General features: G+C 33.4%; 1 protein-coding gene across 1 annotated transcript in view; it reads left to right on the top strand.

Moving 5' to 3' along the window:
- The window catches only part of ret (ret proto-oncogene receptor tyrosine kinase), a 177,947-nt gene that overhangs the window by 109,576 nt on the left and 51,110 nt on the right, over positions 1–17,261 (top strand). The window contains exons 5-6 of the mRNA XM_028794175.2: positions 10,819–11,002; positions 14,725–14,924. Of these exons, the coding sequence (XP_028650008.2) occupies positions 10,819–11,002; positions 14,725–14,924 (384 nt within the window). The remainder of the gene's footprint in view (positions 1–10,818; positions 11,003–14,724; positions 14,925–17,261) is intronic.

Raw genomic sequence — 17,261 nt, 5'->3', positions numbered from 1 at the left:
CCAGGTAACGCTTATAGTTGGCCACCAAGTCAGGTCGAAGTGATCACTCGAGTGAAGGCAGCTTCACAAAAAAACAGATCCTTAACAAACTTTTATTAGTATATTTTCCCTCAATTTAAAAAGGTTTTGTTTTCTTCTTAATAAAAATTTAAAAGCGGTACTTCGCCGGTGCGAAGCGTGTGGATTTGACCGACTGACACATACAGACATATTCATGAGTGCAGGTACTTCGGAAAGAAAGCACCGTGTAAACCTAAAGTTTAAATTAAGTTCATAGACCTACAAAAGGTTGCCATTCATTTGAGGCAAGATTGCTTTTCTTCTGTACAACTTATACGTTGCATTCTCAAGAGTGTGCTTGCACGGCTTCGGATATAGATATATATATATATATATATGTATGTATGTCTATATATAAATATGTAAGCTTATAAGTACTGCCTTACTTCTCTTTAAGAAAGGAAGATGTAATGATACTTGATTTAAACGATTCCATGTCTTCCTGGGTTTGCTTAGCTTATTGTCAATATCTTTACACGTTTTTTTAAGACTTATTGACTGAAACGGGCTTTCACGAAAAAGTTAGGGCTTTGCTACAGGATACACCCTCCACAAGTTAAGCAAGTAAAAATAAAATATATATTTCTGTTTTATTTAAACCTTTTAAGTTCGTATGCATAGCCCCATTTGGCTGTTTAATTTTTTTTTTCTTTCTTCAGTAATATTTAATCTCCTTAAAGAAAAAGAACATATCCATTTTACTTTTTTTTGTATCTCTTTAGTAATATTTTAGTGTAAAAGGATAACCAGTATTTAAACCTTTTATGTTACTTTATAAATTTATTTTACACAATGTTGAAAAATTAATAAGAAAGCTACATATTTTGGCAGCTGCTGCTTTAATTTTCAATGAAATGAAAAAAGCTCTCCAAGAGAAAACGTCAATGAAAAAGAAACCGTTTGCACTATCTAAAAAGGAGAAACCCTCATTTATAAAGGTTTGGTGCAGATGACTTAACTGAAAATAAATTAATAGTTCCTATGTGTATAATACATATTTATCTATTTTACTTATGCCTTTATTCCAGCAACTTGCAACATCTGAGGTACAATTTGTTACATAACTTTTGTTTTTTGCAGCACAGGCAGGTGAAGTGACTTCCTCAGGGTCACACAGTGGTGTCAGTACCAGGATTTGAACTGACAAGCTCCGGGTTTACTGAAATATTACTGAAGAAAGAAAAAAAAACGAAAACGGGCAAATAGGCTATGCATACAGATGTCCATCCATCCATTATCTAACCCGCTATATCCTAAATACAGGAGCCAATAAGTAGATATGTATATATACATCCATCCATCCATTTTCCAACCCGCTGAATCCGAACACAGGGTCACGGGATGTATATATACAGTATATATATATATATATATATATATATATATATATATATATATATATATATATATATGTGAGTGTATGTATGTATATATGTATGTCTATGTTTATATCTATATATATATATATGTAGATATGTAAATTTGTATATGTATATATATATGTATATGTGGATGTGTATATGTTTATGTATATATATAGTTACATAACCTCTTTAACACACTACTTCTCCGCTGCGAAGCGTGGGTATTTTGCTATATATATATATATATATATATATATATATATATATATGACAGCAACACTGATAACAATGACAACACAATTACATATATATATATATGTATATATGTATATATATATGTGTCAATCTATCTATGTATGTATGTCTAGATATATATATATGTATATGTATATATATATATATATATATATATATATATGTAGATATGTATATATATGTGTATATATATGCAGACGTGTATATATGTAGATATGTAAATATTTATGTATATATATGTGTCTGTGTGTGTGTATATATATATATATGTATGTATATATATATATATATATATATATATATATATATATATATATATATGTATATATATATATATATATATGTGTGTGTGTGTGTATGTATACAGTATGTGTGTGTTTATGTATGTGTGTATACAGTATATATGTTGATATGTGTATATATATATGTATATATATGTGGATGTGTATATGTAGATATGTATATGTTTATGTGTGTGTGTGTGTGTGTGTGTATATTATATATATAAAAGACAGCAACACTCATAACAATGACAACACAATTACATTGACAATCATATTACGTTATTTTTAAAATGTTTCCTTTTTTTTTTCATAACCTCTTTAACACACTACTTCTCCGCTGCGAAGCGCGGGTATTTTGCTAGTAGAACATATTACTGAGGTTCTTTCACCACCTTTATAGTACTTTAATGGATTTAGACCTATTTTGAATTTGTTTTTGCTTTATTTGAGAGTTGGGCAATGGTATGGTGGAAGGGAGAAGGCTGTGGGACAAATTGCATGATTTTATCAATACAACATAACACCTAAAAAAGGGGAAAACATATTTTCCTATTCAATGAAATTAGCTGAAATGGTTGAATCATGAAAAGAAATAAAATGCTATGTTAGTGCTCCCACCCCTCTCATGGTCTGTTTGTCCCAGAAGGTTCTGTAGCATCCAAATCAGCTCTGCCTGATTCTTCAACAGCTTCAACAATTTAGCTGTCCTGACTCTGTACTCTGTGCTGAACCCCTGCCCTCATATCTGCTCCTAGTAGTTTATCAATATTCAGTACATTGTTGCACATGTTGCTACTGTGTTTTTTTTATTATTAGTTGTTGTTAGTATTTATTACTCTCTGTTTCAAATTATTAATATTCAGTACCTATAGTTTATTATTTATTTACTCTTTATCCATTCATAATATAGTGTAGTTTGTAGCACTGTATGCTGCATTACTGTGCATGAATGGTATGTGGATAGACTAAGACTGTGACTGCCAAGTTAGAAGTTTTCTTTTGTTTTATTTTTTTTCCTTTTTATTCATTCTATTGTGTGTTTAGACCATAGTGTGTGAGTATATATATATATTTATCTATCTGTTTTTGTATTTATTTATTTAAAGAGCTTCTATAAAAAGCCAAATTTCACCCTGTGGATAAATAAAATTCTATCTATCTATCTATCTATCTATCTATCTATCTATCTATCTATCTATCTATCTATCTATCTATCTATCTATCTATCTATCTATCTATCTATCTATGACAATAAAACAACTTAACTTGACTTGACTAGAGCTGATCTTGAAACTTCATAAGCAACACAATTACACTTGAAAGACCATTTAATTAAAAAAAAGTTATTCATTCATTTTCTGAATGTTCATACTTCATTTACATGGTCTTAGGAACCAAGCCTGAATTCGATTGTATTTTTGGTGTTAAAAACTAACTTGCTCACTTTTCTTTCATTATCTATCATAACCCAAGAACAAAAAGAGCTAAAACAGGCAATTTTTCAGACAATGATTATTTATTTATTAGCAATAATGTACTAAAATTTGCTTGATTTGTAGTTGAAGATGTGATATCTGATGGCAAAAACAATGGTGAAGGAGAAGTAAGAAAAACAGTGGAATAGTTAGCACCTTCCACCACCCTGCTTTAGTACATCTATCTCCTCACCCTCCTGCATGATCCTTTTATATATATTAAGTATTTCCATTGAAGTTACCAATATATACTGCATATGCACATATGCTGTATAGTAGTACAGAAATTATCTGCAATCTTTCTCTTAGGTGATTTTGTCTTTAATAATTAGACTACTGTTCACTGTCTATGTGGGAAATGTGCTGAGCTTATATTCTTATTCTTTTTTGTGATTAGTTACAGGTAGAGTTAACTGTTGCTATTGTTTACAGGCAAAATTTACCTTTAGGTAATTTTTTTAAATACTAATATTTCAGTAGAACTAATGTTACTGCTGAGAATCACCTTTACTAATTTTACATTAGCTTATGTGGAATGTGATAGCTCTGAATTTTACAACATCAGGTTCAGCATATTAATGTGCTCCCTTAATGATTAACACAGCTGTCTGTTATGAATATATAAAAAAATGTTACTGAGAAATACACCAACAGTTATTATGTCTGTTATTCTGTTTTGCTCCATCTTTGTCTTGCCTAGGGTCTGGTATGGGAAGATGACAGAACACTGCAAGACACACTAATACCATTTCACTTAATTTTTTTTTTTGGACAAGAAGATAAAAATGTACATATTTATATCTATTACTATCTATGTTTAAAATAAGCACTCATAAGTGCCTGAAATTTTGGTAATTGTGCCAAGTAAATCATAATAGCATGAAAGCTATTGAGCTATCAAGTGTTTACACCTTATTTGCATATGAATAAAAAAAAAAACAAAATCAGAAAATTTATAAAAAGCAAAATCATACAAAAAAATACAAAATAAACTCAAACTTCAATACTATTGGAAATCAGTGGATTCATGTACAGATGGTCACAAACAGCATATCCTCTTTTGATTTCATTGAGCTTGAAGGACTGTTGACTTTTAGAAATGTTAAATGAGTATGATTGTACATTTTTAAATCTTTCCACAGAGAAAGAAAAACGTTCTTACTTTATTATGTGTGTAAATTAAAGAGTGGGCTGCGAGCAGGTCCCACTTGGAGCTTTGAAAGATTGTTGAAAACGTGACATCTGGTCGCCCTTTATATACCCACCAAGCCATGTGTTGCAGCCAGCGTTATGGTATATCGCCGCTGGTACTGGCTGTAACATCTTATATACCATCAGTGAGTCAGTACTTATGCTAATGCTCTTATGCTCTTATCTGACTCTCACAAAGGAAGCAACTCAATGTGACAGTGTAATTGTATCCCCACTTCCTGGCCCCAAAAGAATTTGACACGGATTATAAAATCCAAAAGGGATGACACTAATAAAATTAACTCCAGCCAATAACTGATTGTTTTCTATACAGTTGTGCCAGTTTAGAGGTGTTGAGGGCTGACCTATGCAACAGCAGGAAAAATACTTGGTATGCTTTAAAATGACATGTTGGAGAGACAGTCTACAGCAAACATTATTTTTTCACATAATTAATGTGAAACAGCTGTAGTGTGCTGTGCCCACATTGCAGTACCCTTCTCTTGCTGTACATTTACATATCCAGAAGCATCAACAATTAAAGGCTTGTGAGACAAGACGTTAGTGCTTGCAGTAACAGCAGTGGCTAACCGTTTGTAGTCCGCTGGATCCTATATGCACAAATTACTGTGTGTTTGTCATTTGTGACTCTCTTGCAATAATAACCTTTTGGCTTAAGTCAACAAATATAACTTTGTTTAAATCATTTGTCTTTCCATGCTCAGTTATTTTAAAGCCAAGGTGTTGCCAAATAGGCGAGGCTGATTTTTTCTTAGCCACCCATTTTCCTGTCTGTATTTTACTTAGTCTCAAAGAGCCAGACATGTAATGAATACACCTGGAGACAAACAAGAGTGAATTTTGCCTAAATGTGAATGAAAACAATTAATCGGCACAATGAGTGTCGCATTTCTAAACCAATCCAATGAAGACAATGCGCAAAGTAGGGGTGGTGATTTTGAACTGACAAAGAACAATGATGCTCTTGTTAACTGGGTCTGACCATAGCAGTAGAGTGTTGTACCGTGTTAGCCATAGATTGATACAGGAGAAAGTAGGGTGAAATGACACCTTTTATTGGCTAACTAAATAGATTACAAATGTAAGCTTTTGAGGCAGCTAAGGCCCCTTCATACCTTGCCTGATGAAGGGGCCCCAGCTGCCTCGAAAGCTTGCATTTGTAATCTATTTAGTTAGCAAATAAAAGGTTTCATTTCACCCTACTTTCTCCTGTAATATGGTCTGACAAAGAGTAAGCTTCTGATTGCAATGAACTGTCTACCTAAAAGGAGCCCATTAAACATATAACAGTGTCACATGTATGGAGAGCACACTGCATGTTTTAAAAATAAACATAACTTATTGCAAGGGAAAACAATTTCTGTAAAATCAGATTATACATTGGCATTATAGGATACCAATGGAATAGTAGAAACAGTGAGTGATACATTGTTGCTGTTTTTACAGTTATGACCAAATTGGCTTTAAGCCATATATGTACATGTTCAAAGTTTGTATCATTTGTATTTCATTTTTTTAACTGAAATTTTTTCCAGAAATGTTGCACTGAATATTATACCAATAAAAATAATTGTATTAAAAAATAGTGTTGGTTGTAAATCTGAAAGAATTGGTATCTATGTTCATAAAAAATATGAATTGCAAAATATGCATTCAAAGTAAACGGTGTGTCACGCCTTGTCAAAAGCAGGTGAAAAGGACTACTGTTAAGAGAGCCGATAACGAAAGAGCAATAGGAAATGCAACCTCAAAGCACCCAAATCAGTAAATATGCCAAACAACACTGACACCCTGCCAGCGAAGCCTCAGATGAGGCTGCACAGCACCCAGTTATTTTCGTGACATATCACAATTCGTTACTAATTTTTTTTTTTTTTTTTTTTCACCTGTATTATTATCATTCTTTAATTTAATATTATTTATTGTATCAGTATGCTGCTGCTGAAGAATGTGAATTTCCCATTGGGATTAATAAAGTATCTATCTATCTATCTATCTATCTATCTATCTATCTATCTATCTATCTATCTATCTAATAACAAGGAGGACTCCCAGTGGCTAAATTGAATATTGAATTGAAAGACTCAACATTTTATGTATTTTGTAATGCATGTAATAATAAAATGCATTTCGCTTTTACCTTTATTTACACGCTGCTTGGGAATATACACACAAGATTCAAATTTGTGAAGTCCATCAGCCATACACAGATATCAGGATACAGTAATACAGTATTATATGTTGATACTATTAGGGCAAATAGACTCTTCCTGAAAGAATAAAGGATAGCCCCTATGGGGATTAGGGGGGTTATTGGGGAGCGGAGTCTGGGGTTGTTATGGTTTTACAATGCTGTATACCAGGGCTATTCAATTACAAATTCATTTGGGCCAGATTTTCAAACCAAGAAATTTAGCTGGGCCAGAGATTTTCAGCTGCCCTTAAGCAGCAGATAATGACAAATTTTAAACCAATATAAATGAATGAATTGAAAAACAAGTAATGTTTATTCGTTGCTTCTCTTTTAAATTTGTTCATATCTGACACAATATATATGCTATAACTGAACACAATCTGAGGTAGTAGCAATACCTTTTTCACTTTTGAAATAAAAAAATAAACATTTTGGTCATATCTGACTTAGGTACATCTCAAAGTACATAAAACACAATAGAGCACACTGTTAGCAATAATATTTGTTTCCCTTTGAAATAAAATAAATATTTTGGTCATGTAATAATAATTTACATTTATATAGCATTTTTCTCACTACTCATGCATGGGGGACCAGGACGCGAATCTGTGATCTCTTTACTGGGAGGTGGCAGTGCTGTCATTGCACCACTATGTCTACATGACCCAGTCATATCACAAAGTGCATTTAATAGACTATCAATGCTATCAAAGCTATTGTGCAAAAACCCATAACAAGTGATAAAAGTAGCTAACACACATGAATTCAATGTCTACTGCACACTGAGGGAACATAGGTTCGTTTTTAAATCACCACATGTGTGATTAGGCATGGCTTTGTTACACATCCCACATTATGTTGATATAGTCTCTTTTCTGTCCTTCCGGTTCCCCCCCATTTCTCCTACTCAGACTCCTTTTATACTGTTGTGAGTACAGGTGTGCTAAATAATCTGTGGAGCCTCAAGCAGGGATGACTAAGCCAATGGGTCTTCTGTATTTGAATGCCTAATTAGCCTACTCCCCCTTTAAGTGATCCGCAGCTGCTCAACACTCTTACACACATCCTCACTACCGATGTCAGGCACGCATTATTTTAAAACTATTTGCATTTACTCTAATCTGCCATGGACCCCACACATGCCTCACCACAGAATGAATTCTTCCTTTGATACAATCCATTTTTAAATAGTTTTAAACAGAATATTTAAACATAATATTAAAGGACTACATTTATGTCCCTTTGTACATTCAACATAACACAAAATTTAATTTTAATTTCTAAAGATTATTTGCTTTCAGCTTTACTTTAGTGCACAATTTTTATGGCTCATTGAATGCACTTAGCATATATCATTCACTACTTCTTTCGAGTTTAAGCTGAATCGTTACTCGAGAATGAGTCACAGTTTTCATTGGTTTGAATCGCCAATGAGTCACTTGATTCTAATTTATTTGAATTGTGAACTGCATCAGTGATTCTTGGTCACTTTGTCATGTTTCATGCTTTCCAAGAGGTTAATATTATATTATATGTATCACTAGCATGTTTAACATATAATTTAATAAATATAAATGACATATTAAAGTTAAATAAAAAATAGTTTATCTGCCATTCTTTCAAGGGGACCCCACAAAAGTATTGTTTTGTTATTTATTATTGATGAATCAATTGAATCAATAAATCGATTCACTTAATTGAGCAGTTAGAAGCAAATCAGTAAAGTGAATTAAAATGCCTATCACTAGCACCTTCATATCGCACTTGTATAGGGTCCAGCTCAAAAGCTTCTCTTCATAAATACAGAATATTGGATTGGTCTGATATTGTCTGCTTTATATGTATGTATGCGCCAAAGGACTCTTTCTACAACTTCTTATCTGCTACCATGTCCATGAACTGAGAAGAGAGTCATGGTGAAAATACAAGATGCATTAGTACTTGTAAAAAATAAATTGAGACATCAAAATTGGGCAGGAAATGTGTGCCTGCTCTGGGAAATACATGACATCTGGTAACATTAGATATTATCTTATTATTATACTTATTTTCAGTATCCTTCCATAATGATATCTATGGGTATTCCTATAAACAATTAACCCAGTCCCCTTTTTCAGTAGAGACTATATACTGTATGTTGCTCTCAGAATACACTTGGACATATTATGATGATTAGTGTGAGAATTATTTCAGATGATTATGAATTGATCATTTAAAATAGTTGCGGAAGAAATTATATCAGATTAAAGATACAGTTTTCTGATAATGTAAACAACAAGGGGGCTCTGCCCCCTGCTCGCTTCGCTCGCCAACCCCCGTGTTTGGTTTACCAGATATACAATACAATACAATTTATTTTTTGTATAGCCCAAAATCACACAAGAAGTGCCCCAATGGGCTTTAACAGGCCCTGCCTCTTGACAGCCCCCCAGCCTTGATCCTCTAAGAAGACCAGAAAAAACTCCTTGGGAAGGGCAGTTCAAAGAGAGACCCCTTTCCAGGTAGGTTGGGTGTGCAGTGGGTGTCAAAAAGAAAGGGGTCAATACAATACAATACACAGAACAGAACAGAACAAATCCTCAATACAGTATAAAAATAAAAATTCTAGAAGTACGGAGTAGACTTTCACATTAGATGATATCACATAATATGATTTGGATTTGTTTTAAGTCCTGGAGACCTCATTCATCAAGCTGCCTCCCCCATTTTGCCATTCCACATCTGAAAAACCGCTAATCCGATGAAAGGACCCCTCATTCCCACGTCCCCAGTCATCAGTGATGACTTTACCTTAGGCAGGCAATCTACAATTTAAAGAGATTATTATTTTCTTGGGAATTGTTACATATGCATTATTTTGACTTTTACTTTAAAAACTTTTGCAAAAACAGTACTTGTCCTTTATTTCCGGTCATGTTCGTGGTTACATCTCCGTCTTGCCAGACGTATAATGCTGCTCGTGTTGCGAAGGAGGGGGCGTCTGAACACACACTAAAGATATGTCTTTGGATCATTTGCTGTCTTTCTGCTGCTTGCGAACTGTCTCTTCTGCCTGTTGCATGTCGTTGTTTTAAGAGCTGGGAGCACATGATGCTTGTCTGCCAAAAGCAATCCAATAACTGCTTGGTTAGATGTCTGTGGACTCCTTTTAAATGATGGCTCACTGCCTGGTCTCGCGTGACATTGTAAAAACAATACTTGTCCTTTATTTCTGGCCCCAGGCGTGGTTAAATTCTTTCTTGCAGGACGTATAATGATGCTTGTGTTGTTGGGGGTGTATGGGCTGCTGTCGCGCTGCCCTTCGATCTTTTTAAAGCCTGTACAGCCACTGTCCTTTTTTGCTACGACACTGGGAGAATCTCTTAGCGCCAAGTCTCATGTTTGCGGTCCCCGCGAGACGCACCATGGCAATGTCTTCCGAGAAAATCACGTATCGTCACATTGCTTTTGCTTTCCAGGACAGGATTTCTTTTTATAATAGAGAGGTGTATTAACTTAAATTATAGAACTGTGTCTTTCAATTCAATGACTAATATCCATGTGAAAAGCTGGAAAGTATACCAGTATCACACAAAGAATGTTATTATATAAAACACTTTGTATAGCTCGCTTGGAGTGTGTGAAAGGAGCACACAACTTGCTAAGAAAGCAGTAAATAGCAATCACTTTTGGCAGTTTTTACTTAATTTGTTCTAGTTGTCATTACATGACCCTATGTTATAACATAGTTATAGTATTTTATTATTGTTTTTTAACCAGGAATATGCTGCATGTGTACTGTATACTTTGACATATAAATGGTGTCTATATGTGCTTAAACATTTCATAGACCCTTTGTAGTCTACACATTGTGAGGAGAAATCATTAGTACATTTTTGTGGGTGAGAGTCTGATTAGGAATGCTAGACTGGGTTCAAGTTTATAACTGTACCATACAGAACCTGATTCTGTTTTGTTTGTTAATATCTTTACAGGGTGCTGTACTGGGAACAATACTTGTTTATGATGCAGACATTACACCAAGTGTTGAAAAGATCCGGGATAAGTACTTGAGCACAATGCTCACAAACAATTCATGGGTTAGAGAAAACTTCAAGATTGTTCACAATGTTAGAGAAACTGTCTTCAATCATGTTCGAAGTGCCATTCATGAGTACAGTAAGTATTTCTAGTCAGAGGCTGAGACACTCATTTATTACGTATAATATTCACTTAATGTATTTCGTAGAAATGTTTATGGCACAGTTGTAAAGGCATAGTAGAGACAAGACCATATTCGGGCCCTTTTAGAATTTAGAGCTTATGATGAGGAATTTAAGCAATGGTCATATTGTTACTCTTCATTGCAATACCTACACATAGCTGTATGGCCTTGCTATATATTGTTATTTTCTTTACATCACTGCAAACAGATAAAGCCTGTTTTCATTTAACCTCCTTTGTGTTAGGTATGATTTAAGCTCAGAATTCTATGCGATTATTGTTAACCACAGGTCCACATTTGGGGTGTTGTACAATATAATGATATACTTTATAGTGTTAAGCTCAAATAACTCACAGTACAGTATTCTGCTGCCATCACTGGATAAAAAAAATTATGCTGCAAAACAAATATGAATATTTCCCTGCTTTCTGCCACTTTATGGTAACTCTATGGTAATCTATTAATATTCATGGGAGGGGTGGAGCTGCAAACAAAAACAATGCCAAACGAAAAGCCATAAAGGCAGTTTTAGAACTAACTGAAATTGAACTATCAAGAAATAGTGATGACAATGTGAATTGGTCGTCAGATGTTGACATGGAAAATGAAACTGATGCATGATATGGTACTGTAAGACTGAACCTTTGTGATATACTCAGTGAATTTGGTCATGTAAAGTTTCACTGTTGTGCAACAGCAGCTGTGTGACAAAAAGGCAAAATGATTACGGTCAAGTGCAAGGGCAACAAAGATGTTAGTTCCCTAAACACTGTTCACAATGTGGCAACTGTCTGTGTCTGTGGAAATTGGAAGTCACTAAGCCTTGTGCTGTGGTAGCCTACAATAACACAAAAGGTGTTTGTGGATCATGTGGATCAAGCCCTAACATTCTACCATCTCATGCTTAAGCAAGAGAAAAAAATTTATAAGAAAAGTGCACAAAGAAACATGCATCTACTATCATGTTGATAACATTGGGCTGTGCTTTGTTGACAGTCTCAAAGCATGTTACACGAAGAATGTGTACTAAATCTGTATCAGTACAGCAATGGGCACTAGGCATACCTTTTGTACTGTACTACTATCAACATTTTGGTATTTACATGTTTCTGTTACACATAATAACATTTTATAATATTGAAGAAAATTCAAAGGTTTTAGTTTGTTTGTTCCTGGGGTGGACATAATGCTAAGGAGGGGATTCTAGCACAATTCAAAGCCTCTTCCAGACAGGTAGGTTTGCAAAGACAGTTTTACTTTTTTATCATTAAGAACACTATGCACACATTCCTGCAAAGATATAAATTCCTTCTTAATGCCAAAACACATCACAATACTTTTTCTCTGCTTTGCACATTTAATGTTAATTTTAAGTTAAGCTAAATTTTACAAAGTAGTCATAATTCTGGTTAGCCAAGCAGTGCAAGCTGCTGTTTTGAATGAATCTATAACAACTATTGAGAATGCACCAAATGTATTATTGCACCGGTACTCTAGTTTTAGCTTAAAAAAAGAAGAGAGCGCCACAATGGGGCACACAAATAAGGTCATTAGGCATAGTCTTCAATTTAATGATGGATATACAGTAGAACCAAAAACTTAAAGCAATATGGTGAACTGTCACAGTGAATTGAAGCAATGAAAGATAATATGTTTTTACTTGGGAGTAATTTAGATAGATATTCAGTAAGTACACAGCCTGACAGAAGCTAATATTTTTGTGTCTTGTAGTGAATGGAAAGAGGAATACATGTACTTTGTTTTTCAACTTAATCTGCAGTTGACTCATTTTCAAATGTATTCAAGTCTTTAAATCCAGATACATAAATAAACCAATATCTACATGCTCAACTAACAAAATTAATAGAAGCCTTGGTTAAAAAAAAAACATCCTTTATTAACATATTACTTACATAATCACAACAATGGCCCCACTCTTTTCTAGTTGTTCTTGCTAGGTGAGAAGGTAATGCATATATCTTCAACTTTGTTAAAATGGAAAATCCAGCTTAACACATATAAATGGTTTTGAAAGGACACTGCAGAAAAATGTTGGTTTTATTGAGCACTTGGTACTCATAGAACTGGTTAATTCAGAATGTGGACAACTTTTCAGTCTTGTGGCTTATTTTGAATGGAGTTAGAGCAGGTTTAAATTGTTCATGGACTCTGTTCTTCCAGCTCCAACAGTATTCTTACTCATCTGTTCTCTTTCAGAAAAGTCAAAACTGTGGTTCATCATCCAATATATACCAACACAAGGTTACAGTGACAAATGCACACAGGAAAAATAAGCAGGGCAACAAATGCCCATCTTATCTAGTGACATATATTTTAGTGGATGCTTAAGAACATAATGAAAAAGTGCCCCTGCACATTAGAATGTTATTTAGCTTTAAGTTTTTTAAGAGCTTGTGAATAGGTTTCCTTCAGAACTAGTGGTACCCAAATCAAGATAAGTCTAGCCTAACACTGATACTGTATATGCAAGGGTGTCATATTTAGACTTTTTACAAGCAAGATGTTGCACTCTGAGTTCCACAGTATAGTTGGCCTTTTATGTATGTGGTTTTATGTTTTCACTCCTTTTGTGTATGGTTTGTTCTTGTGTTATATGTTTTGTTTTGTTTATTGTTGTGTTACATGTTTTGTTTTGCCACATTTTCCTTATTTAATTTATAATATTTTTATAACAATAATATAATATAATAATAAAAAATAATATAATATGTGTGTCTTTTCAGTTCTAAAGCAACAATTCACAAGAGGCATATAAATCATAATTGAAATTTTGTCAACCCTTGAGTTGATGTGAAAGCTATGTCATCAGCCTCAACAGCATGTATTTTATGTACACTATTATCATGTGTAATTACATTTTAATATGCGGTTACTTCTTTAGTATGACTCAGTCTTACAAAAATAATCAATAAACAAAATGTACTGAATGTTAACTAGGTCTAAAAAATGTGCCAGAATGTTATGCCATGCGCACAATTATTACTTGTTTACACTAAAAATTAAGCAAATTTCAGTGTTTTCTGTCCCAGACAGTTTACAGGGGCTTCTTAGAGGGTCGCATCTTTGGTTCAGGTAGTGACAAAAATACAGAAAACTAGATTTTCATTTCTATCCTTAACTTTATATTTAATATGGTTTTGCTTCTAGGTTCTCTAGGTGCTTTGTCTACCCCACAATCATGCATTATTCTCCTTGAATATGCAGTTCATACTGTACTTACTGGCATGCACACAGCATCTTTTAGCCACAGTAAAGATTGTTTTAATGATATGCTTGCAAGGCATGTGATGATGATTATGCAACTGGAATTTGATTTTTTGTCTTTACACACACTAGCTACAGTCTGGCTTTTTTCTTTCTTTCTTTTTTTTTTGCTGTCTTTACAGTATTGTCAGCATTGCTTATATTACATCCTTTACAAAATTGTCTATATTAAGTATCTATCTATCTATCTATCTATCTATCTATCTATCTATCTATCTATCTATCTATCTATCTATCTATCTACTTTGCTTCTCATTTATTAATGATATTTTCTAATTTTTCTGTTATGTTTGGGAAAAGTCTATGTTTAAAGAGAAAAAATGTTAAGTCGTTAATGTCTGTTCATCTGTTAATTATCTGAGCTAAATACACTGTCTATTATATTTTACAGAGCTTGTGCTAAACAAAAGCATTTCAACTGTAGAGAACCGGTCATTCCAGCTCCCTGTGCTAATTAATGACACAGAATTTCATGAACCTGAAGGATCAGTTACATTGTTTTTTAATGTGACCGTCCTGCCAATTACATTTCGGTTCTCCAACAAAACATACCAGTTTGTTTTAAACCGGAAAGCAGCACAATATGCACAGGTAACGTATCTGGTGATACATTTTGCTACCCAGTGCTTACTGTACTTTCTAAATGCCATTTTTGTTATACAGTATGTAAAGTACAGCAAACTTGAATTGTATTTTTGTTTTGTTTTGACATATTAATAAGGAACATTTCATTTAAAAAGCATACCCTAAATAAATTTTGTATGATCTCACAACATAGTAACCAATATGTATTCTAGATTGCATTCTTATATCTTCTATAACTTTATTCAAATAAACTTTTGTTTGTTCTTTTGTGATTTGTATGTATTTAAGATGTATTGTGGTGCCTTTTGGATTAAGAGGGATTCTGCACCTCATAAATGGTGTTTCCTCCTTCCTTCTCCATTGTTGTCCCCTGCAGTCTGACTAGACACTATCAGATTTGTTATTTTTAGGCAGAATTTGCCATAGTCTTTTGATAAATTGATTTTTTTTCTTTTTTAATGGGCTATTTGCTTTTGCTAATCTGTGCCGTTAAATAATATTAGTTTAGCATCCATAAAATGCTATAATTGTAATATCTTTATACAATAAGACTGTCAAATAGCCAAAAAATAAGGTTCAGATACACAGCACTTATTAAAAATAAATATATTCAAATACATTCAGACATAGGTTAAAAATTGCTGCATGTATATTTGTACCACACATGATTTTTTAACTTATACTGTTATTATTAATTTTGTTACTTTTATCTCATGGTGCTTTTGTTAAGTACAGAACATTAATGACTTGTGGCACTGTTGTTCAAAAGATGCACATGAAAACTCAGATTTAAATAACACTTCAAAACATAGCTCTTCACTAAAGGTGAATTCATTGTGCACACAAAAGGACTTGAAAATCAGAAATTATAGTCAGGAATGCTCAATATGGCCAGTGTTACACATAAGAAACCAAGATAAAATCACTTGTTATTGCTCTAATACACTAAATTCAGTCTTTTTTTCCCAGCTATGATTACTTTTATTCATAGAATGAATTGGACACAATCCCACTCTTTTTTATATAAATAGAAGCACTGTGGGTCTATACGTGTTAAGTTCACAGCCTGAACAGAGACAAGGGATTGAATTCACTGGACCAGAAAATGAGACAAGGTCATGTTCAGTGAAAGGGTAATTAGCGTAAAAACAAAAAGAAACCCAACACCAAAACCACAACTGTAATCAGACTTGTAGTCAAAAGGGTAAAGCTACAAATTTGAAACTGGAGAAGCAAAGATCAATGCACAAAGCAAAGGTTTGTTTTTAGTTAGCTGTTACTGTATCTAAATAATGGACGGTGAAAGGAACATCACGCTGGTATTTAAATTGTAGCGTCTGTGATGTTGCGATGCATGCAAAAGGGAAACACAGCCTAGAAACAGATCCAATGAAATAGCAAGTGCCCATTACATAAACAAAATATCATCATGAGATGATAATGGGATAATAATGATATAAATAAACTATTTCACAGACAAATGAAAAAAATGACCAAACCCAACTAGAAGCACTCTACAACAGATAAAGCACATATTCCCTTGCATAGTTTCCACTAAGAACATTGTAATATCAAGAAAATAATTTTCCAACTTGTCAATTCACAGCAATACATGTTTAACAAATGAAATGACCGAATGCACTAAATGTTGCATTAAAGTAATCTTTAAGTATTTCTTCCACATTATACTTATTTATTTAGCATATGTTTTTATTCATAACATCTTAGGAAAAACCTTTAAAAATTATTTTGATTGTTTACCAGGAAATCACTGGTTTAAAAAAGCAATGCAGGTCAAAATTCTAAAGAAAAGCATAAGAAGAGTAAGTAGTAGATCAGTCATGTGGGGCCCATTTGATACTTTACAGCGGACAGGAGAGTGCTGCTGGTTTTAGGAACAGGCGGTAAAAGAGTAATGAGATCTAACTACACTTAGCCTTTTTTATACCCCCTCTATATTTGCTGCAAAAATACAATACTTGTGACATAAGTATCTTTTAATTTTTAATTAAACAGAATTTTTCTTGGCAGTTCAATAATAGCTGGAAAGACATGTGAAACTGTATGTTGGCTGAGGAAGCTAAAATGAGCATTCAGGTTTATTACATCCAGTTTCTAGAAATGAACCTGAAAGCTTGCCTAATGCTTATACAATGAGGTTGGAAGTAAATCAGTTAAATTTTTCGCTTTATAAGAATATAGTGTATTGAAGACAATGCATATTTTTATTTGACTTCTTTTTGTGCTTATTGTTTTACCATTTTTCCTTATTTGTGGCATACTCATAGACAAATATGAGTAAAGCATTTTGACGAATTAACTGCACTTTGCTATCAAAGAGTG

Source organism: Erpetoichthys calabaricus, chromosome 2 (genome assembly GCF_900747795.2).
Source record: "Erpetoichthys calabaricus chromosome 2, fErpCal1.3, whole genome shotgun sequence".
In the NCBI taxonomy this organism is placed as follows: Eukaryota; Metazoa; Chordata; class Cladistia; order Polypteriformes; family Polypteridae; genus Erpetoichthys; species Erpetoichthys calabaricus.
The sequence above is the reverse complement of the archived record's forward strand: the minus strand, read 5'-3'. Positions and strand labels throughout refer to the sequence as shown.